The following is a 24,070-nucleotide window of genomic DNA, read 5'->3' as shown; positions in this document are numbered from 1 at the left end:
TGAGGTTTCAGTATGAAAAACATTAAATTGTTCAATATCAAAATATTCTGATCATTACAAAGAAACAGGACAAAAATCCTACCGAGAGATACAACTCTGTTACACAGAACATTAAATGCTTTAAAAACAATTTGCACAGAGGAGGAAGGAGGAGAGAGAGAGAGAGAGGGGGGGGGGGGGGGGGAGGTGAAAGAGATGAAATGACATCAGTTAAAACAGACGCAGTGGAGGAGAAGATCAGCTGTTCGATACTGGGACAAAAGAGCGAGGGAGCAGCGCGTGTGGCCTGCCTCACCCCGTCTCTCCCTGCATCCTCCTTTACTCTTTTCTTTCATCCACTGATCTGACTCACACACGCACACAGACACACACACAGGATGAATGGTAGTAATCAGAACAAGTGTCCGATCGCTGCAGGCATCCAGTGGTCTTAGAGGCTGGGGTCACTATCATTGGGTAATTAGCTGCTTTTGGACTATACTGGCTGCTCTGAGGATAAGTCATTTTTACACTCTCACACTTACACACACACACATCTGGGCACAGCTAGCCTCTGCACGCACAATAGGCTGTCATTTAGGTATGATTGCTGCTCCCCTTTACCATACAGAGCCAGGGTGACGGGGTCAAATAATGAGAGAGTGTGTGTGCGGATGGGGAAGCTGTGATTGGGTTTTAAGCTATATTACAAGACCATTAGCTACAGGGTAGATGACATAAGGGTTAGGAGGCTGAGGTCTATATGTGGAAACTGCAAACAAAGAAAACAGATGTGGTTGTGTGAGCATATGTCCAGCTTTTTGAGTCAGAAACTGGAGCCTCTTGGTGGTGACGTCTTCATGGAGGTTTATGTTGTTTTACTTGAGGGAGGAGAAAGCCTGGAAGAGTTTGGCCAGGTTAATCTCCGAGTACCCGCTGGATGCCAAGGCTTTGTCTGGTACATCCTTTAGCTTCCGATAGACGTCTTTTTCTTCATTCATCTTGTTAAAAGGTTCTGAAGGAGGACAGAAAGAAGATTTGATATTGTTAGAGCTCTGTAGAAGGATCATGCATGCATTTCAACCTAACTATTCACTCTTGGATGACTTCAGCTGCCCTCCATCCGTGGGATTAAGCTGTGCAGAGTCCTACTGTAGAGTAACAGAGAGCACAATGACTTTGTTTCTACTCATAAAAACTTAAAGAGTGTTTTAACCTTAAGTGGAGAGAGCTAACAGATCCAATGCTATCTGCAAGTAATGCTATCAAGTTTGAGGGCTAGGAGGGAGACCACACAGAATTGGACTGATGGGTCGATGGCGCGCACGCACGCACGCACACACAAGATCGATAGAAAACCCCAACGAGAGCATCAAGTCAATATTTTGCCCCCGTTATCTCTCCAGGTGGGCCGCAATAAGGCCAGAGAGAAGACTGAGCGGGCAGGGCGGCCACTACAACCAAATCTTTACAGTATTATACCAAGCGTCAAGTGTAGATGAAGTATCATCTACCAAGTAATAACACAGCGTCAAACCAATGAGTGCAGCATGCGACATCAGGTATAACAGCGAGCTGATACAGGTGAAGAAGCAGGAAAATGGGCACTGTGTTTTTAATCTTTTCATTTTCAATTATAGGGGAGAAAGAAAAAAAAACCCTCACAAGCCGCAGTCATCACTTTTATTCACTTTACTTGCAACTTGGTCCTCGGAGCTTCGAATAAAAATCATTTAGGCACCAGCACCACTTATTTGTAAACAACAACAATCAGAGGGTGTCAGCAGCAAATTAAAGTCAATGAGCAGTGAGGCTGTGGAAAATTGCATGGGGCATTTTTTTTAAACTATTATTTCCTGACACTTTATAAAACAAATGATAAATTGAGTAAATAATTTGCATATTAACTGATTAAAAAGAAAAAAAAAAAACAAGCTGGCTGCAGCTGGGACTGTGGCCGTCTTCAGATGTTTAACTTTGGACGATTTCAGAAGATCGGGCACGGATATTTTCCCCCAATTGTAGCACCCAGCAGGGGTCCGGGTGCTACATGTGCAGCCAAACTCATTCTCAGGACTGGAAATACAAACATGAGATTCACTTGCTAGCAGTGAATGCACCAGACAACAACAAAGACTTGGTGCCAAAGCAGGGTGGGAGCCGGCTAACGTCCAAGTGGACTACATCGGACATTTACGCTCTTGCAATCACGTCTGGTGGGTGATGTCTTTAAGAATGAAGGGCTGCAGTGCATGTGTGAAAACTGCTTATGTCACTGCTACCCTCAGCCCAAAGTGATGAGTTCACATTGCTGGTTTAGGTGGTATAATTCCATTAAATACTAAAGGCTTCATCTTTTTAAATGACTAAATGATTAAACGGACATCGATGTGATTAATTAAACAAAGTGTGTCTGTGTTTATCTAAATCACACACAAAGTCCTCCATATGGCCGACTGTCATGTCCTCGCCATCTCCACAGCCCTATCTCCTGTCTCGTCCTTCCTGCCTGCTGCATTAGTGGCTGCTGGATAAATACCAGCCCACCGACTGCCCAAGGGAACAAAGGTTAAATACACAGAGATCAACAGCGAGGCGCGCGCACACACAAAATACATGACAACGAAGGTAGTTAAACACTTAAAAAGCACAATAACTCAGTCACTAAAGACATCTATGTGACAGAAACAGCAATCACACATGCATGTGCACACACACCACGCACACATATAGAAGATGGTGTGGTTGACTTTAACACCAGCAGCCACTATTACCAGATAATCCTCACGTTAGCTAAGGATGGACAGGGATGGAGGGAGAAGAGAGGCAGGCAGAGGCAGACTAGTCTATTTATCTGGGGAATAGAAGGGGGGGGTGATGATGCATGATCAAGCGAAAGCAATCATGTCATCATTTCTGAAAGGTAGGAGAAAATAATTCCCCCCCCCTCCTCACTCCTTTCCACCTCAATCACTGCGTGGCGAACGGATAAAAGAATGATTTAAAAGTCACGGAGAGGAAAAGAAAGAAGGAGACACCTTGCTGCAAGTCGGGGCACAGTGGGGAGTGCGGTTCAAATAAATAGATTCCCCCTAAAGAGTGAGCGTGAGGTGGAGGTGTGAGGAGAAGCGAGGGGAGGGGAGATGGTGATATTGGAAGGCCTAGATGTGAAGGGAAAAAAGGGGCAAAAATAGCAAAAGAAAGAATGAAAAGAGGAACAAAGATATGAGAACAGAACGCACACGCATCCTGAAAAGTTTGTCAAATTGATGAACCTGAATGGAAATTTGTCAACCAGGACACCATCTTTGTCTCCATGACACCCACACACACACGCGTGCACATGGTCTCTCATGCGCGCACGAGCACATCGAGTGTATCAGGGGTTATCTCTGCTCTAACTAGGTGTTGTCACACACTCGCGCACACGCTGGCGGTGCTGGGCACGAGTAGATCGGGGCTCTGCACGCTCTAACTAGGTGTAAATACAATAACAAGCCTGTAATTAAGTGAGCATGATGAAGTTAATGGAGATCGGCCATTCCGTCGGCCGCCTCCATGAATATTCTATTAGGCTGGTGGCGACGGGCAGCTGGAATAGCAGTTAATTTAATCACCACTCGGAGCACAGGGAAACTTCTTTGTGTGAGTGTAATTGCACAGAATGAATAATTGATTTGACAATCGCACCCGCGGATTTTGCCACCCCGCTTTGTATCGCCGGAGAAAGGGAGGGGAGGCGGGGAAGATGAGGAGAGTGAGGGAAGAAAATGGAGAGGAAAGAGAGGGAAAGGAGGAGAAAGAAGACAAGAGTGAGGGAAAAGAGAGAAAAAAAGACGACGAGTGGGAGGGTAGAAGAGGACCAAATGCAGAGCACTGAGAGGTGGCAGGGAAGCTGCCGGTAAATGGATCATTAGAAAAGCGCAGCTCAAGGACAATTTATATTTTATCAATGCGGCAAAATTACATTATTGCTCACACACGCAATCATACTGCCCACACTCAAGATTGAGACCTACGGAGGGTGGGGTGGGGGGCGGATGGAAGGAAGAGAAAAGCAACAGACAAGGAAACAAGGGGGGAGGGAGATAAAAAGGGAGAGCGGGGGGGAGACAGAGAAGAAAAGTGACATGAAATGATTTGAAAGTCATTGATACGGGATGTTCCCAGCTAAGGAATGGACAGCATGGTTTTTTTTTTTATCATAGCGGTGTGTGACTCGGCGCGTGAGTGTGTGTGAGTGTGAGCGGGCGCGTGTGTGTGCCCAATCTATTAAGAGATCTCCTGCAGCGGATGAAATTACCTCCATGTTTTACTCAGTCGCAGCAATCAGGCACAAAAATGCAATGTACATGTAGATAAGACAGGAGCACGCTTGCAAATGTGCGCACACTCACAAACATACTGAAGCACCGCAGAGGACAAACACATAACACACAACACACACAAAAGCACACGCACACACGCGAGCTGATCAAATTACATTCTGCTTTGAATCAGAGCTCTTATATAAAGCTATTTTCTTTTAATGGGCTTTATTATATATGTTCAGCATAATGGTAAACATTCAGCGTTTACAATGGTTGGACAATGCATAAATACCCAGATACAATCAAAAGTATGTGACACAACGGGCAGCATATCACGATGCATGTGTACTTTTAGTAAACAACGGGAAATGCAAACACAAAAGGATGAAGCCGCTGGCGTCTTATCGCGCTTTTTCAATAAGTTCCCTTCAAAAGACCAAAACCAACATCTTGTTAGTCAATCTCTCTAACATATAAACACAGCTATCAGGAGTGCTGACAGTACGGAGCATGAAAGACTGAGAGCAGCCTGCTGAGAGTAGCAGTAGTAGAAATACTACCTCTAGTACTGCAGCTACTGGTTTCCAGTGTTAATCAGTATCACGGGCTTCTTGGTGTATTTTCCTGTATCCTCTGTTCAGTCACTATTCGCCCGTGCTAAAGTTCAACTAGCAGTGCAATTAAATGAAACCTGGAATTCTGTGAAGTTGAGAACCAAACATAAAACCCCCCAAAGCAACCTTGTTCTAAACAACAGAGTATACAGAGTTTCATCAGCTACAGACGAATAGGGCGGCTCGATTATGGCAAAAATGATAATCACGATTATTTTCACTGAAATTGAGATCTCGATTATTTGACGATATTTATTTAACCTTTTAAGACCTACCATAGAACCAAGTCCACCAGAGCTTATATTATGTTTTTACATGTTGTAGTGCCATTTGTGGGAGCATTTCAAGTTGTATGCATTAAGTCCATAGTAATTACATAAATTGCAAAAAAGTGCAATAAACTACAAAAAAAATTGAAAATCGTTTTTTTTTTTTTTTTTTTTTTACATATACTTCTACTTGGAGAAATTTAAGAGGTTTATCCCTCAAAACTTTAAATACAAAAAAGTTGCAAAAAATTGTTTACAACAACAACAGGAAATTTATTTTGAGTGTCTTCATAGTTTTATTTTGGAGATACAGCAATTTTTATATACTGCAGGAAAAACGAAAAAACAATCCTATGATGCAAATTTGCAAAGAAAACAGCTCTAAGCATCACAGAAACTATTCAGAAAAGTCAAACATGACCAGTAGAGGTTTTTAAGGCCTACAAGTAAAAAACTACATTTTCCGCGAAGATGACGTCACTTCCGGTTTCGGGCAGGAAATGGCGGACATGCGATAGTTCGCGCTGACGTCTGTTTCACTGTGGGAAGTGTTACGAACAGCTGATCGGATCGGCAAAGCGTGTTTCTGGAATATTATGTTTTTGTTCCTGCAAGAGCTTTTTATGCAGTTTTTGCAAAGCTATATGTGGAAGGAAACCGTGACCGAGGACAAGCTGATGGCATAAGATGTAAGTACAACTCCTCCGGTTTATTGCGCTAGCTTACACGGTTCAGGTTCTACAGGGATTTAAAAATAGTTACACAAAACGGAGCGTGCTGCTCTGACCGGCTTTAAAGGGTTAACAATAACAATGTATTGAATAATGACTTTAAAATATAATATAAAATAGTGTGCAACACCACTGAAGCTTTTTTTTTTTTTTTACCTCTCTTTTCAACCAACAGCAGTCACTCTCCTCTCCAAATAACTTCTGCTCTTAAATCAGCGGTCTCCAACCTTTTTTGCGCCACGGACCGGTTTATGGCCGACAATATTTTCACAGACGGCCTTTAAGGTGTCGCGGATAAATGAGGGAGGGGCTAATAATCGGCTCAGTCATTTTTAATGATCGTTGAAAGCCCAGATCGTAATCGTGATTAAAATTCGATTAATTGAGCAGCCCTACAGACGAATGCACATTTCGTAGGCTGGTAAGTATTTTTATCAGCAGGTGTGCAGAATAGCAAAATGACATGAATATATGTTTATAGCAATAAAGAAACATTTCATGCTTTGCAAGCTGAGTGCAGGCAGGGTGGAGTGGATGGAGAAGCATGTCGGGAGTGATTTACCACCGAAAGTGTGAAAGGAATATTTTACACGATGGTAGAGAGATGATGTACGTTATATCGGTTGGAGACGGGAGGCGGAGCTGGAGGCAGGTGAGTTAAAGATGCTGAGTTTTGTGTTGGCTGTGACGGAGATGGACACGATTAGAAATGTGTGTATCAGATGGACAGCTCAGGGACAAAGTGAGACATGCCAGACTGAATTGGTTTGGATGTGCAGAGCGTGTGTACTGGGAGAAGAACATGCGAGATGGAGCTGCCAGGCAAGAGGAAAAGAGAGAGGCCAAAGAGATGTGGCGAGAGAGGAGATGCAGGTGGCTGGCAAGACAGAGGTAGAAGCAGAGGACGGGAGGAGAAGCTGAAAGAAGAAGTCAGGCAGTGCTACAGTAAGGCTGGTAGAGTTACAGTGCTGGATGATAGACATTGATAAGGCGATAATACCTAAATAGTATAAAAATAGATGGTTTTTGATTTCTCAGACATAACAAGAGGAATCCTGAACTTAAACCTGCGACTTCTGCAACTTCAAAAACATTGGAAGAAAAAAACAGCATAAAAAAAATATTTAAAAAACAAACAAAACAGATTCGACTGGTGATTCTATGCATTTAATTAGATGACGCTTCACAACAAGCTCCCACAGGTGTTTTAAGGTGACTGCCTAGCAAATCGGCAGCACTTTGATCCTTAATGGGCCCAGCTGCCAAAAGATGACTCAGTTTGAGTAACGTTTCATTCTAAAATCTTGATTTCCTTCAAGAGTCGAAAACAAAAACTTGAGCCCAAACAGAGCCAGACCAGCTCTTTTTAGTAGCAGCACTCTGTCTCCGCTCACCACCCAGAAAAAATTATATTAATAAAGCCTAGATGGTGTTTGTGGAAAAACAATGCTCATAAATCAGTGCTGGTATACAGTGACACAGTATAGAGTATAGGATCATATGTCTGCTCCCTGTAATCTGAGCAGTGCTGGCCCCTGGGTGTGTAATGCAGTAATATGGGTTATTACTGCCCCAGGACTGAGGGATAACACCGTAAACCTATATTTTATAGCAGCGTGAGCGTGCGCATGTCTATATTTTGCTGACTTTGAGGAAATGAGTTGCGTGTGTTGTATATTAGTAATTTGCAGTGCTGTGCAAAAGTCTTGAGTAGGTACTAAAAAAAAAAGAAAAAAGTACCTAGTACCAGGTACTACCACCTAAATGAAAACCCTAAAAACAGAGTCAGCCGATTAATTCCAAGCAGATTTTAGTGGAAAAGGGCTAGTGGTGTTTTATTTTTCTATCCAGGTATCCTTTACTGCTTTGGCAGTGTGTTTGGGATCACAGTCATGCTGAAAAATGAAGATTTTGCTAATCTGACAATACTTTTTTTTGTATTAATATTTCCATCATTTTTGACAAGGTCGCCAAAACCATTAGCTGAAATGAAAGCCCAAACCTTCGCACAGATGGCTGTGGACACCTTATGTTGCATCCCTCTCCTGATTGCCTCCATACACCCTGATTTTAACTAAAAAAATTCTAACTTGGACTCATCACTCCATAAAGCCTGCTACCACTGATTTTCAGTCCAGTTGTTCAGTTGAGTTGTTGTGTAATTAGAGATGCCTCAGCCTTTAAAAATGGCATCTTGACAGCCACCCTTCCACTGAGACCATTTCTGATAAGGCTTCAGGAAACTGCAGGAGGATCAACTGGGTCAACCTGATCTCTCAGGTCTTTACTGGATCTCTCCACCCCCCATTTTTCTTAAGGAAGCTTATTGACTATATAGTTGTATACTTGTCCACTTATATATTTATATTTGCATGTTTGTGACAGGCTGATAATAAAGTGCCTTAAGATACAAACTGGTTGTTTGCTAAGTCATCTGTCATGTGTACACAACACTTAATATAGGTAGGGCTGGGCCATATCGTACCGTTCACGGTAATACCAGTATAATGTTGGGCAACGATAAGAAAATGAAATATGGCGATAGAATATGGGTAAAACGCGCATGTGCAGTGCCTTTGTTTTCATACGCACATGGCGCCAACTGAGAATGAGAAGAGCGAAAGCGGATCGTTGAATGAAGCGGATGAACCAGAACTGGTGCAACTTCAGTGGTGTGGAACTGGTTTAGCTTTGGTCCGTCAGATACACAACAAAGCACTACTTTTGGTAGAGCATGCTAGCGGGCCGTCGTTATTACCGTGTATTTTTGTAAAATACGGCACACTTAAAATCAGTCCTTTGATTTTTCTGAAAATCGACAGTGCCCCTTAAAATCCCGTGTGCCTTATGTATGAATTCTGGTTGTGTTTACTGACCTTGAAACGATTTTATGTGGTACATGGTGCTCAGCAAATGTTTTAACACGACTTTGCTAAGCTACGAAGCCGCACCGCTTGATGGATTGTCGGAGAATTACGGGTATTGTAGGCAGGAGCCTCACGGAGTGATACGTACTGTGCTTCAACATAATATTACCGTATTGTTTGTGTATAACCTCTTTTTAAGTTTTGTGGATATTATACATGGTTATGCTGAGGATATGTCGGCCAGTTTCCACTGGAAATGCCTTTTGGTTAAACTGTCAGCAAGGAATTTGCATTTGCACTGTTAAATTTTTATATAACTTTAATGCACATAAAAAACAGCTGCTTGTTTAAGTGAAAATACATTTATGTTTTTTTTTGCACTATTAAAGTTGTGGAGTTGTAAAGTATTTTTTCTAGTGTCAATTATATCGTCAGTTATATCGTTACTGCAAATTTTCAAATGTATATCATGAAAAATATTTTTGGTCATATGGCCCCGCTCTAAATATAGGTGCCTTTTTTATGCTTGAATGACTCATAGGCCAGCATCCAGTGTCACTGAAAATGGTCGGGTGCATGGACTGGACTGAAAATAAGTGAAAAAGCAACCAGTGTACAAAGAAAAACTTTGAAAGATCTTCAGAAAACCTGGAGAACTTTTTCTCAAGACCACTTTAAAAGGTTAAAAGAAAGTCTGGATCCTTGAATGTAAATGAAAAGAAATGAAGGGTGGCTCAAGACTTTTGCACAGAACTGCAGTGGACACATTTGGTTTGTTAGTATTTCTAGACAGGATTAATGGATACAGACACACAAAGCAAAACACTGTTAACACAGTGATGTATGTGTGATGACTGAAACATGACATGTTGAATTATTGACAGAGCTTTGATAAATGTGGCCTCAATGTCATCGTTATTTTCACTTTTTAATTTAGATCAGTATTCCTAACATAGCTGTTTGAGAGCTGTCACCTTGATGGTTTCTAGCATCAGGGCATTAGAGCAGCAAGAGAAGTTTGACCATGCAGGAGCTGCCCAACAATTAATAGGCGAATCCCCAGAATCGCAGCTATCACTGCATCTGTCATGTCAGTGTTAACTTTGCAGAGTGCTGGGCAGTGCAGAACAACACTGGGTGTGACAGACAGCGTACAGTCACACATTCTGTCTCTCAAACAGGTTTTAGGGGAAGAAGCATGAAAAGAGAAAATGGAACAGTGGAGATGTGATTTATGAAAGTAAAGCATCCAAGTGTGGTGAAGAACAGCGGATTGTGCTGCGGTCTGGTGAGTGAGTAGAGTAGCAAGTTAACATGACTTCCACTTGCAGTTAAGACCACCGTCTGGTGGCTCATCACATCCCTCCAGGACCCTTCTGATCTGTGTATCCACTGATCTGTGACCCTTCACTGAGGCACGTTTTCTACCATGTCAAGAGGAAACTGGACCACTTCTCTCCACACTTGTAGCTACTCTTTGTACTCTACATCTGCAACATGCTCATGTTTAACCTGAAGAAACACGGCAATTATTAGTGTGATGTGTAATGTCTGCTACATTTCTTTTTTTATACTGACAATGAGCTCTTGTCATATTGGCAGGAATAAAATTTCTGGCCATGAGATGAGAACAGTGTGTGCACTACACCTTACTCAGTGTTGCTCTAAAAGGGAGCTAACAGTAGTTTCCCAGCTGAGAATTGACAACAAGCTGATATCGACACAAATAATCAGGATGAATTAATAAGCAGAGTTTTAGTTTTTGCTCTAAGTGGATCTCTGCACTTAATTGGAACATCGCATCACTGAGCCTGAGATACAACCTGCTGGTGTTGGATGGGCTGAAACATAACGTCCCAGTTTTTGTTTTTTAAATTGGATTTTAGTCAGGTGAGATTGGGGACCAGTCAGTGGTATCAATCCCTTTGTCATCCAGGAAATGCCTGCATAGATCACCACATGAGGCCAGACATTGTGCACCAGGAGGAACCCAGGATCCAGTGCACCTGGGTCTTGACAGCAGGTCCAACGATTTGATCCTGGTAGCTAATGGTAGTCAGGGTGCCTGTAGAAGTCTGTGTCCCTACCAGGATATACATCCACAGACCATCACTGATCCACCACCAAACTGGTCATGCTTACCGACGTTATAGGCTTCACGACTTCTCCAGACCCTTTCACATCTGTCATATGTGCTCAGTGTGAACCTGCTCTCATTTGTGAAAAGCACAGGGTGCCAGAGGGTGACCTGCCAGTGCTGGTATTCAAAGGCAAATGCCAATCAGGTTGTACAGTGCAGTGAGCCCAGGGCCCACTAAGCCACCCTAATGAAGTCTGTTTCTGATTATTTGGTCAGAGACATTCACACCTGTGGCCTGCTGGAGTTAATTTTGTAGCTCTGGCAGTGCTCTTCCTGTTCCTCCTTGGGCAAAGGAGCAGATACCAGGTTTGCTGTTGGATTAAGGATCTTCTACTGCCCTGTCTAACTCTGCTAGACTAAGTGTCTGGAATCTAAATGCTGCTGAGACTATGCTGTGAGACACAGGAAACCTTTTGGCAATGCCACATATTGATGTGCCATCCTGGAGGAGGTGGACTACCTTTGGAACCTCTGCCAGGTCCATGTATCTCCTCATATTATCATTAGTAATATTCACCCAGAAAATATGGAGGAAAATGTGTCAGTGGTCTGTAAATACATTGCCGTGTTAGGAGTTGTCTCATAGTCATAAACTCCAAAGCAGCTGAAGCAGATTAACAGCCCCTCTGATACTTAACTGAACAGATAAATATCTCAAATCAAAAAGCTTTCAAGAATCATAAGTTCAGATGTTAAACAAACCCACAACCATCCAACCATTTGCTGTTTACTGAACACTGTATAGTAAACTCTGTACCCTTATAGTGGATATACTCTACAGTATTGCGCCGTGAAACACAAAAATGAGAAACTGTGGACGAGAAAGTTCAAAGAGATCAAAAACAGTGCAAAGCACAGGAGCATAAAGAAAGAGTCGAGGATTGATTGGCGACGATTTCTTGCATCTGGGCGAAGACGGAAATAAAAGCAAAAAAATGTAGGCTATAATCATGTTAGTCGCCCCCCACTCCTCCACAATGGTCCAATCCCTCCATTTTAGCTCCCTCCATCTTCTGAGTGGTCATCTGTTGATTACACGTTATATTTAACTCTGCTGTCTCACTCTTTCCCTGCCTTACTCAGGTCCCAGTGTGCACACCCGCAGCATTCAAGCATACATACATAAATAACATACATACATACAAAATTTAATCAAATAAATAAATCACTCGGCCCAGCGGCCCTTTCGAATCAAGTGACATCAATCAGGGAGAACTATGGGTAAAGAGGCCTTGCGGCTGACGCCTACTGAGTGCGCCCAGATCACTGGAGTAGCGTCTATTTGAGTCCAAGGGGGGAAATATACGCTCCATGTCCCATTATATGAGAAGGGCTATCCTTTCGTCAGCGCGCCCATTACTCCCCCTATCATTTCCCCAAATCTAAAACCTGTTTTCAATCAACACAGCCAAACGAGTGCCTGTCCAAGAGAGGGGGAGAGAGAGAGAGCAAAAAGACAGAGAGAGCAAGGGAGAGAAAGCAGTAGAGATGGACAGTGAGGGTAGGGGTAGAGGCAGAGCGATGGAGGGCTCTCTCCTTCTTTCTTCTAGTGATTGGAGCGTTTTGCATTCTGTATGTGTGTGTGATTGAATCCGACTCCTAAATTAGGGCTGTCGAGTCGAGGAGCTGAATGTCCTTAACCCCCCTTCCCATATCCAATGCCCAGGCTCCGCTACTTTTGTGTGTGTGTGTGTGTGTGTGTGTGAGCGTACATGTGTGTGTCACATCACTGGTGAATATTTTAAGTGCAGCCTGGGTAAAAGGTTTATGTTAAGACATTGATTGCTCATGCTATGTTGTACATGTATTTGTGAGGAAGCTTTGTTAGGACATTAAAATTCAAAGTTCAGCAGTGGCTCTACTAACTTGATTTCACTTTCAGTGGCTGTATAGCAGAGAAGGAAGAAAAATGAATAAAATATGACTAAATTTACAAAAGCAGAGCCAGTTTCAAAACAAACACAAAGTAAAACTTTGGAGGACAACTCGCCCCAAACCTTATTCTTTATCACAAAGAAATCAATCATCAATCAATATTGGTTGATGTATTAATTTGGCCTTAATTTTTCATTTGTCCCGTAGTGGGGTTCAATCATCAACTGTAGATTGTTTTGGTGTAAAAGCTGGCCCGTTTGGGACAGATCAGCCTTCTTTTGAATATAATGGAAGTGGATGGCACTTACCTTACTCACAAAAAACCAAAGTCCAAGCATCATATCGTGAGCATTTTCTTTCTACTGTCTACATTCAACATCTGTGTCACTGAAGATTAAAACATCTGTACACCCATTATAAAAGGTTTAGCACTTTTAACACTGTGACAGGACGTAAACATTAATGCCACTCCCCCTCAGCTGGTGGATGTAAACAGTATAAAGACAATAGTTCCTGCATGAAATTGTTCACAACAAGGTTTCTGCATCATGTAACTAGTTATATTCTAGTAAAGGCAGACATTTCTACACAAGAGCTCTCTAACTGTGCAGCTCAAACCAAAACCACCTACAGGCCACGTGAAAAACAATGAATTCGATTTATTGCAACAAGTATGCTGGGTGTGTGTTATCTTACTTTTTTCGTCAGTATTTAGTACTTTTGTGATTGCGTATTCCCAGTCAAAGATGAACCTGTAGAAGCACAGCTGGTTGTATAGGGCCTTCTCCGAGTACTGCAGAGAGAACACAGACACACACAAAAAGATTTACTTCATCAAGAAAACCCCACCCGATATGGATTAAGGCAAAAGTGTTGTTTGGAAGCGGATGAGGAGCCTCGTGTATATTTTTCTTGCATGTGTGGAATATCCCTGTCACTACTAGTCTTATCCAGCCACCTCACCAACAACACTACTGCTCCATTTCTGCATTAATAAGTGATTAATCACCATTATTCACTCCGCCGAGAACGGAGTCAAGATCATGACAGGAGGGGAAAAAACCCATCAACAACAGAATAATAAAAGTGGTTTACCAGTTTGAAAAACAGGCACATTAAACATAATTCTAAGAGGGTGCACCTAGCTCAAATGACTATACTTCCCTGAAAACATCTCCCTTCCTCTGTGTGACACAGTAAAGCGAGAAAACAAATTTGCTTGCTTTGTTAATCTCCACTGCAATTAAATGGAGCCACACGACAGCCTGCCAGAGGGAGAGAGGGGAAAGAGACAGAGAGGAGAGAAAAAAAAGAAGAAAAACAGAGCAAAAGAAAGCAAGACTCGGAAAGAAGTGAGAGATGGTGAGAGAGAACGAAAAGAGGGGATCAGGCCTGAAATACCCTCCCTCATAATAGTTTGTTGTGATAAGCCATTGTGAGAGAGGCATGTGAACAGCCGAGGCTGTCAATTTGATTAGCCATTATACTGCATGTTTAATTGCAGTTATTGGCTCGTCATTTCCCTGCTACGCTGCAGAGGGCACGCTAAGCCCCGACCCCACACTGCCATCAGGTGTGCGCCGAGTGCTTTATTATTACCACCAGGAAGAATCCCCCGACAATCCCTGTGTGTCAGTATCCGTGTGTCTCTGTGTGTGTGTGTGTCTCTGTGTGTGTGTGTGTGTGTGTGTGTGTGTGTGTGTGTGTGTGTGTGTGTGTGTGTGTGTGTGTGAGTGAAGCGAGTATGTGTGCGCCCATTATACCTGCCAATCGGGAATGTGCGTAATTGTAATTTCAGTTTTTACTGCTGTGGCATAATCAAGTGGCAAGAGTATCTAATGCAGCTATACGCAAACTGTGTGATGTGTGAAAGCGAGTGTGTGTTTAATGGCTTTCTATGGCTTGCCCACATGGCACGCACAGCTGTTGACCGCTGATGCACTTGCCTAGTCAACAACCAAACCATGCGCATCCCATAATGGAGCCTCGGTTACGGTTGCCAAGGTTGAACAAGCTCGGTTGGCACAAACAGCGCGTCGCTTCTTCCTCTTAGGGAAAGAAAAAAAAAAATGCACACACACACATTTGAACAATATAATGCTGATTGTGGGCGGGCCAGTCGTGCCGCACTGACTGACTGACAGGTGTCAGAAAGGCGTGGCTAAAATGTTACAGGATTGTTATTGAATTTAGAGCCCCTCAACCCCACCTCACTCTCCCACACTCACACACACACACACACACACACACACACACCTACCTCGTCATTCAGCTCGGCGCTTTGTTCCTGCACTGACACCATTTCAATTTGCTCCACAAATCTGCAGCATTTTCAGCCTGACTGCCTAAGGAGCAAACCAGCTGTGAAATTGCCTCTCTCCTGGGAGTGTTGGACCCCCCAGCCCCCACCTCGTACCCCTTGCTCCTTTGCCTCCCTCATCCCTGACTGACTACCCCCCCACCCCCTTCCCTTGCCTCCCCACAGATGCACACAACCCCGACCCAGCTACAAAACACAGTTACGCCATAAGGAAGATGTGTCAGGAGGACGATAAAGTGAGGGAGAGGATGTATACAATAAAAGGTAAAAGTAAGAAATAAGAAAAGAGGCTAAATCATACAAACTGATCCAAATCACAGAGCAACAGTCTAAAATGGCAATAAAACAAGCACTCAAGACTTCCTCAGTCTTAAAAACACCTGCCTCTATCTTTTACGTGACACAGGTGCGCGCACATATCCAACCTCCAGAGAACTTTTGCGCACTACACTGTCGCTCAGGTACACCAGTGAAGCAGTTAATGAAAGGTAGTCAGACAGACAATATTCTGCGAGCATGCGAGGGAGAGAGCAGGCCAAACAAAAACAAAAACACAGCCAGTTTTCCCCCCGCTTTTTTGGGTTACAGAGGCTGTAACATGTGTGAACTGCTGTGAAACTACAAGCATCCAGTGGCTTTGACATGGCAGAAAACATCCCAGCACCGGTGACACGGACAAGGGCCTCGGCTTTGCATGCTTCTTTCTGGCTTTGCTGCAAACATGCATTGTAAATACTGAGTCTACAAGCACTCGTGCTACTGCAGCTGCAGAAAGAGAGAGGGAGTGAGAAAGGGAGGGAGATGGAGAGAAACAAACATACATTTTTCCCTCAGCTGTGAGGCCACAAGGCTTTAAAACTCTTGAGCTTTTTAGATGCGATGAGCGTTATTGCCGGTTGTGGTAGTCACGCCGATCAGCTTCACAAGACACCATAATGAGTCAATATATGTAAATCTTTACTAGGCAAACACGGCGGGAAACAAAGGCATTTAACTGGTGCTCTCGCCCGCAAGCCTCCAACGATTCAGCACCGGTAATTTCTCCCCATTGAAAGGCATAATTGCCTGCTATTTGAAGATATTCATGCTCAATTTTTGAAATTAATTTCAATTGGGGGGAAATGTAGAAATGTCAGCTCCAGTGAAAGGGATTTGATTTCAATTATCCTCGCTCAAAGGACTGTGATTTCCAAATACACTTAAGCAAAATTATGACAAGAATTTTTGTTCGGCAAAATTCAGTGTTTAAAGAGCGATTAGGCGATAATGGGGCAGCTTTGAGCCGGCAGTGAATGCAGCCGTCTCCCTCTGAAAGGCACTCAATTATCTCTGATTGCTCCCGCTATAATGTATCAAATAGAGATACCTGCTATTGCCGTAATTTGTGTGAAAATTAACATGCTGCAATTTCCACTAGAGGGAAAAAGGGAGCTCTAATGGGCGCCTGAGCGTACATCAATAAAACGAGGGGAGAAAAAGAGAGAGAGAGGGAGAGAGAGACAGAAAGGGAGGGCGAGAGGAGGAGAGAAAGAGAGCGAGCCAAGAGAAGAGAGAATAAGTGTAGGAGCTAAGGAGGGAGGGAGGGGAGGGAAAGAAAATGAAAAGAAAGGAACGGGGAAAGAAAGCAGTGAATAAAGAGGTGGGGGGAGGAGGGGGAAGGAAAAGTCAGGACAGATTTGAGACAGGGTGAGAAAAAAATAGCCTATTTGAGTTAAGCACTGCAGAGGGAGCGAGAGGAGAGAGGAAGAGAAAGAAATTTAATTTACTGAAAATATTACAAATTGCACCTGTGCATAACTCCCCCAAATTACCAACCAATCAAGGCAGAGTGCCTATTACTCTCCCATTACATGGAGATCAGATCACGCTCTGAATCTGTGTCCAGAGAGAGGGGGAGAGGGAGTGAGAGAAGGAGGGAGAAGAAGGAAGAGGCAGAGTGAGAGAGAGATTGAGGAAGGAGAAGAGGCAGCCCCACAGTGACAGTAAACGTACCATGATGCAGAGAGAGAGACGCGGGAACAAGGAGTCACAAACAAGATACTCCGTTTACAGAAGCTCTGACACACACAAAAACTGCCTTTGGTGCAGCGTACACAAAAGCAGAACCACTAATCGTCTATGTGGCTGTTGCATATTTGAGACCGATAAACTATGATGATGCTGGCAGACGAAAAGCAAGAAGGGAATGTGTCCAGAGTGATAAAGCAGGCAGGACGCACATGAATCTGATGGACGTTTCAAAAAGAATCAGAACTTTAATGCATTTAAAAAAGAAAAAAGGAGACCACCTCTCAGTGGAAATTGGCTAATTTCTCGTCTTCTTCATTGCTAGCGTGAGCGGTCCACACCAGCTCAGACTGCCATGAATGGTCTCTTGAATACTTTGCATAATTAGCAGCAATTAAAAACGTAAGCTGCTGGACTGTTAATCTCTGTGCACTGGCTCGATTCAGACAACAGTGCTGAAAAGTCAAAATTAGCCTACTACGAATCATGACTTATACTATTGCAGGAAAAAACAAAGGAAATCAGCAGCAATAATTCAAAATTAAATGTATTGCTCAAATACAGCCTTTGCTATATTGCTAAGTGGCAGCCCTTTGTGCTCACAAGGTATTTAAAGAGCTGTAATGTTGAAGCTAGCACACTAAAGGCCAATAAAGACTTAGTGATGTACTTGCGAAGGGATTCCGAGATGAATTCATAACATAATAAAAAGTATTTTTAATATTAGTCTAATGAATCTGTTTACTTACACTCACGGAGAAAAACAGACTTTAAACTTTGCAGCAAAGCCATCTTTAAAAAGTGCTTCAACATCATGAAAACAGTCAAGTTTATTCCCATGTGTTATATTTCGACCAGACGTGGCATATTTCTGTCACACCTCCACTTGTCTAAAATGTTTGTGAGTGGGAAAACCAGGACACCACAGAAAAGGTGCCAAAATCTGAACATCACAGAAACAACTACACTGTAAAACAATTACTGCTCTAATACTTGCTACATCATGTCTACCCCCTGTGTCACGTCTGTTTATTCCAGCCTCACACTGTAGCGGCAGTCGGTAGTGACACAGACGTGAGCCACAGAAAGAGTAAAAGCCAGCATTTTGCACACAGCGCCTCCATCTAGGTTCAAATCCCTCAACAAACAACTAAAACAATAGATCAGTTTCATGTCAGTGTCCAAAATTATTTGTTTGTTATTCACCTGCAATGTGTGGAAACGTCTACTGTCTTTTATTTCATTAACACAACAATGTAATCTGCCCATATCCTGCTTCTGATTTGCGGTTTGTTGCTTAGTTAGCCTTCAAATTACATGGCTGGTTAGAAAGGCCAATCAGAGTCAAAGCAGGGATGGGTCTTTGCACGTTACAGTCAGAGGAAAGAAATGCAGTACTGTTGGAAAGTCTTGAGTGATTTTTCTATCCAGCTATGCTTTTTATGGCATTGGTAGAGCGTTTGGGGTCACTTAGATGCTGGAAAACGAAGCTGTTGCCAATCAGATGTTTTCCACATGGTGGATCCAAGTCTGATGGTACTTTTCTATATTCATAATTCCCCCAAACCACAAAGCCTCCACCTTATACAGATGGTTGTAGACACTGTTGTATTCCTCTCCTGACCTTCTTCATATGGATTGATTACAAATTTCAAATGTGGGTTCATCACTCCATAAGACCTGTTGCCACTGATTTTCAGTTCAGCAATAGTGCAAAATAGAATATCTCAGCCTTTCCCTTCCTTAAGAATACAACAGATGGATCAACTAAAGGGCCAGATACATCTGTCAGGTCTTTCCATGATTAATTCCTATTTCCAGCACAAAACTTTAAAATACTGTTTATTTTCTGCATCAGATTTGCCACATTTTCAGCTAATGGCACTTTGAGAATCACATTATTGGTGTAAATATCTTTGTTCATGGGTTTAAGTAAAGAAATGGGAACAAGTTAGGTGTTTGTGCAACACGTTGCTTGTAATTAAGGGCTTAAAAACAACTACTAATGATTCATAATGTTTCCTTAGGCTTTATAAAGAAAAAAAAAGTTTCTTGGGCAGCACAGACATGTAGTGATTAGCACTGTTGCCTTGCAGCAAGAAGCTCCTGGGTTAAAATCCACCATCTACCATCGTTGGGACCGTTCATGATCTCTCTGGGATACCCCAGCTTCCTCCCACAGTCCAAACTAACTGGTTAAGTGGTGATTCTAAATTGTCCATAGGTGTGACTGCAACAGTGCACCCACCCATGACCCTGAATAAGGGGAAATAAGGGGAAGAGAAAGGATGGATGGATGGATGGATGTACTGCACAAGGACAGGACTCAAAATATGTGCAAAAACCAGCCAATTTACAGAGGAAAAATAATCAGGAAATCTGGAGAACTATTCTATAAAGACCACTTTTACTCCTTGTTCTTAAAATAAAATGCCAAGCCTGATCTCCACAGATGTTGTCTTACCCAATGTTTGAATTTGAAACAAAAATAAAATTTCGTTCAACGTTTTTAAATGTATGCAAAGCACCTTGCAAGCAGGGATGGGGAATTAAGAACAAGCTCCAGATGAAAACCTGTTCCAAATTGTCTGGTTCATTGGAAGCGTATGGTTCCAGGCTTATAAGTTCCTTTTAGCAATGCTGGCATCTTTTCCTGACAGTTGCACACTGCCAAACAAAGATTTTTGAACATCTGAGTCACATGCAAATCCTCACAGACCCGGTGGTCTTGCACTGGTATCAATAATATCCTCTGAGTATTCATCCTGACTTTTACACAAAACTGCTTACATCTGTCTTCATCATCAGCAACCCATGGATTTAGATAAAAAGGCCAAGTCTGTGGAGTCAAACCGTGAAGTAAAATGAAGACAGGCTGCAGTTTTTAAAGTAGAGAAAGGGTGCATGAACGAGCACAGAGAGTTAAATGTTTTATTCAGCCCACAGTTTAAAGTGCCACGGCCCTCAGGCACAGCAATGGCTGCCTAAGTGGCTACAGTGACAGCAGAAATTGGCCTTCTGGTTTACAACCTGTCGCCACAGAGCCAGACACAGCAAAGCAGCCGGTGGGGGGGTGGAGTGGGGGGACAGAAGGGGCAGAACACGCATGGTTAAAAGAAAGAAAGAAAGAAAAAGAATTGACAGGAGAGAGTTAAAGCAAAGGCTTGAGACAGGAATGGTAAGAATGGGACAGAGGCGTAAAAGACAAAAAGCAGATTGAACTGTCACGCTCAAATTGAAAGGGAGAGTGTTTCTTTTAAATCCAGTGGTCAAACTAACAAAGTGTTCATAAGGCGGCTACCAGAGCTGGACAGACAGATGCTTTTAATGGCTAAACTACCATCCAAGCTCTTAGTGCCTTCCAAACACAGACAGAGTGGCACACATGTGCGCTGACACACAGTCGCTCACACACACACGACAAAGATTGGTTTTATCAGAGTGTTTATTTGAGGAAATGTGACGCTAATGAGCAGAAATGCACAGCACATATGAGAGTGGATATTGCAGCTCCATAGCACCATCAACTGGAAAAGACCCACAGAATGCAACAACCCATGCTGCTGTGGAGATTTAACTCAGCCTGGGGTATATTTCTTTTAAGCCAATGGGAATGCAAAGCCACGTGTGTGCCAGTGTGAACTCTGATGTTTGCGGGTGCGTTACCTCGGGTCTAAGTGTCGCCCTGCTGCAGGCGGGGCAGATGGGTCCATGCCGGGAGAAGGCGATGGGCAAACGTCTGGTCCTGTTCTGACAGGCCTGGTCCTCGCACACCAACCAGCCCTATGACACATGAAACTGGCTTAGTTCGGCCAGCTGTGAAACAGCTGCAAACACACAAAGTTTTCCAAATGTTGCGATTTGTTGCTTGTTAGTTAAATTTTTTGTGAGGTTTTTGGATGAAAATCTCAACTTGCTGCTTTGACAGAGAAAAACACAAAGGAAAAACAAAACAAAACCAACATTTTTTTAAAGTTTTAAATAAGTTTTAAAATACTTCATTCAATTTTTAAGGCATTTATTATACTCTGAAGTTCTGCTACTGCAACAGTGATTAGAAATCATGTTTAAAGGATTCTTGATGAAAACACATGAATTAATGTACATTTCCATCAAACAGATGAACACAGAAAACACATTCAAAGCATCCAATGTCATTACTCGTTTATAAAACGTGTTGATTTACCACTTTGTTGCTAAAGGTGTTCTTAAAAAATTGGGGAGAAGAAAAAAACTTGTTGTCTTGTGGTGCTTTTAAAAACTGTTTCTGGTAATGAGGAAATTTTGCTGAAAATTGTTGTTTCCATTTTGCTGCTCTAATTTTGCACAACAATCTGACAAGAAACGCACTGCAAATAGGATTTGTAAAATGCAACAAAAAAACTGCATGAAATAAAAAGAAGTTTACTGACTTCGCATACTGCCTTTTCATGTTTCCTTTTCTTTACATTTTGATGCATCTTCAGCTGCTGTGTGTCAGGGTCCTGCTCTGTCATACAGGCAGAGCAGCAGACAGCCAAAACGGCAGTAGTTAGGACCTCCTGGAGTGAGGTAGTTACCCTGGGCAGGTGCTGTGGGCTAACCCTCTCAATCTCCCCATATTCTTCCAGATCACTCCTCCCCTTTCTGCTTCTTATGCCCTGTCATTACTAAAAGACGGTTTAAAGGGGAGGGGGTTAATGCCCAACTAATGACAGAGCATAAGACCCACCGCCATCAACGCCTTTGCTCCTTTCCTACATCCAGCTAGCCTTCGTTCTCCCCATTCAGTCAAAATAAACCCCTTCAAAACTGCTGCACCTGTCTGCCTATCAATACCACCCCCCTTCACCCACCACACACACACACACACACACACACACACACGGTAGCTCTGATTGATTTTTAGGTCCGCCTTTGTCTTCTAATCAGTTTTGAAAAGCAGCAACCAAAAGAAATGGTGAGGATTATTTTCTTTACAGCTGATTTAACCCTATATGAACAACTTTTTCCCCTGTATTGGTCCTTTTAATAATCTGTCAGATTTTTTTAAGGTTATTGTAAAAAGCATGTTTGATTTTAAGGATGCATTTCTCCTGCAAAATCTTTACGATGTTTCTATAGTAAACCATCAGTGAACAATACTGTAATGGTAAATGGACTGGTACTTACATAAAGCTTTTCTACTCTAACTGAGCAGTTAATCCAGTTATTACTTCACATTTACCCATTTACACCCACACATACACTTCCTATTAGGGCTGCCACAAACGATTATTTTGATAGTCGACTAGTCACCAATTAATTTTGCGATTAGTCGACTAATCAGATCATGCATCCATTGGACGTAAAACGTACAACTTATTGAACCAGCATGCATCTGCTCTTATATAACTATCATTAGCTTACAGCTTTAAGTGTTTAAGGTATGTGCTAACTAAAAATAAAGACAAGATGATCGTTTATTAAATTTTAATGAAATTTGCAGATTGTTTCGGTGGAGTTTAATAAACTCCTTGCTATCTAAAATATAACAGGACACCGGAGTATTTTCTCCAGCATCTCCCACTTCAGTTGTCTGCTTGACATTTATTCAAAAACTATGTAACTATGTGTAAAAACTATAACTTTAATCTCAGCCAAACCGATTTACTCTGGAACAAATAAAATACTAAAAAAAGCCAAACAATAACATTTTTAAGTTATCTAAATGACTTACATATGTTTAACCTGAGTAGCGAAAGATGGCGGTGGGTTTGAAAACGATTTGCCAGGAGTCCGGTGTTCTTACAGGCTCTAGTGAGCCTTGCCCCCGGCTAGCTATCGAGCTAGTGGGTAACAGATGTCTCCGAAAATGTCGGAGCGCTTTTAAAAATATGTGGTGTCTTGATAAACTGAGCAGATATTTGAGGTTTACACAGCTACATTCTTGCCTGAACATATGTTAAACGTTTATTTTGTGACCCAGAAAGAATAATAAGAGTAATATTAAAACTAACTAGCTGCCGCCATCGTTGGAAACTTAGCTGGGCTGCGCTATGAATTCTGGGACAGAGCTACTTCTTCTTCTTCGGGGTTTAACGGCAGCTGGCATCCTTGTACATGCAGTGCTGCCATCTTCTGTTTCAGTCCGTTATTACACTCTTAAATCCTACTACTTATTCCTGCATCTTTTGTGATCTTACAAAGCTTCAAACGACACGTCGACTATTAAATCAGTCGTCGACGATTTTGATAGTCGACGTAATCGTGACTAGTCGACTACTCATGGCAGCCCTACTTCCAATCACACACTCTTCCACCAGTGGAGCACTTTGGGGTTTAGTATGTTACCCAGGCATGCAGGCTGGAGGAGCTGTGGATCACACTGCCAACCATGTGCCTGGCAGACCACCCACTCCACCCCACTGAGCCACCCAGTACAAATGAACAGCACTTCAGTTCAGCCACTGTTTCTTTATGCAATTTGGGCTTCACCGGGTTCCAATGACGTTGTGATGCTATGAGATTTATATGAGACTAGTATTTCATGTCAGCAATTTCTGACCAAAAAGCATCACATTGTGGATCACTAATTGCAAAATTTGTCCCATTTTAATTTTCATAATGTACTAAATATTTTTAGTGGCAGGTCAGTTTAGCAGTTGGACTGCTATAGAGCCATCCTCAGTGGCCACTTTATTAGTTACACCTTGTTAGTACCTAAAACCAGGTTTCTGCCTTCAGAACAATCCGAATTCTTCATGGCATTGATTCAACAAGATGCTGGAAACATCTCTCAGAGATTTTGTTCCATATTGACATGATAGCATCAGAGCTGCTGCAGATTTAGTGGCTGCACATCCATGATTTCTCTCTTGTACCACCACATCCCAAAGGTGCTCTGCAGAATTGAGATCTGCTGACTGTGGAACCATGGAGATGGGTCCACTGATCATAAAAAGATGGTCAGCACAATACTCGGGTAGCTTGTGGCATT

At 42.5% G+C, this 24,070-nt stretch overlaps 1 protein-coding gene across 1 annotated transcript in view; it reads right to left on the bottom strand.

The window, feature by feature from the left end:
• Positions 1-642: 642 nt before the first annotated feature.
• The window catches only part of pola1 (polymerase (DNA directed), alpha 1), a 64,263-nt gene continuing 40,835 nt past the window's right edge, over positions 643-24,070 (bottom strand). The window contains exons 34-36 of the mRNA XM_085362449.1: positions 20,779-20,895; positions 13,482-13,578; positions 643-994 (exon numbers count right to left, since the gene is read on the bottom strand). Of these exons, the coding sequence (XP_085218575.1) occupies positions 858-994; positions 13,482-13,578; positions 20,779-20,895 (351 nt within the window). The 3' untranslated portion in view covers positions 643-857. The remainder of the gene's footprint in view (positions 995-13,481; positions 13,579-20,778; positions 20,896-24,070) is intronic.

Source organism: Diplotaxodon limnothrissa, linkage group LG9 (assembly GCF_057381915.1).
Source record: "Diplotaxodon limnothrissa isolate DT_005_m linkage group LG9, D_limnothrissa_male_GT1.1, whole genome shotgun sequence".
Classification (NCBI taxonomy): Eukaryota; Metazoa; Chordata; class Actinopteri; order Cichliformes; family Cichlidae; genus Diplotaxodon; species Diplotaxodon limnothrissa.
The sequence above is the reverse complement of the archived record's forward strand: the minus strand, read 5'-3'. Positions and strand labels throughout refer to the sequence as shown.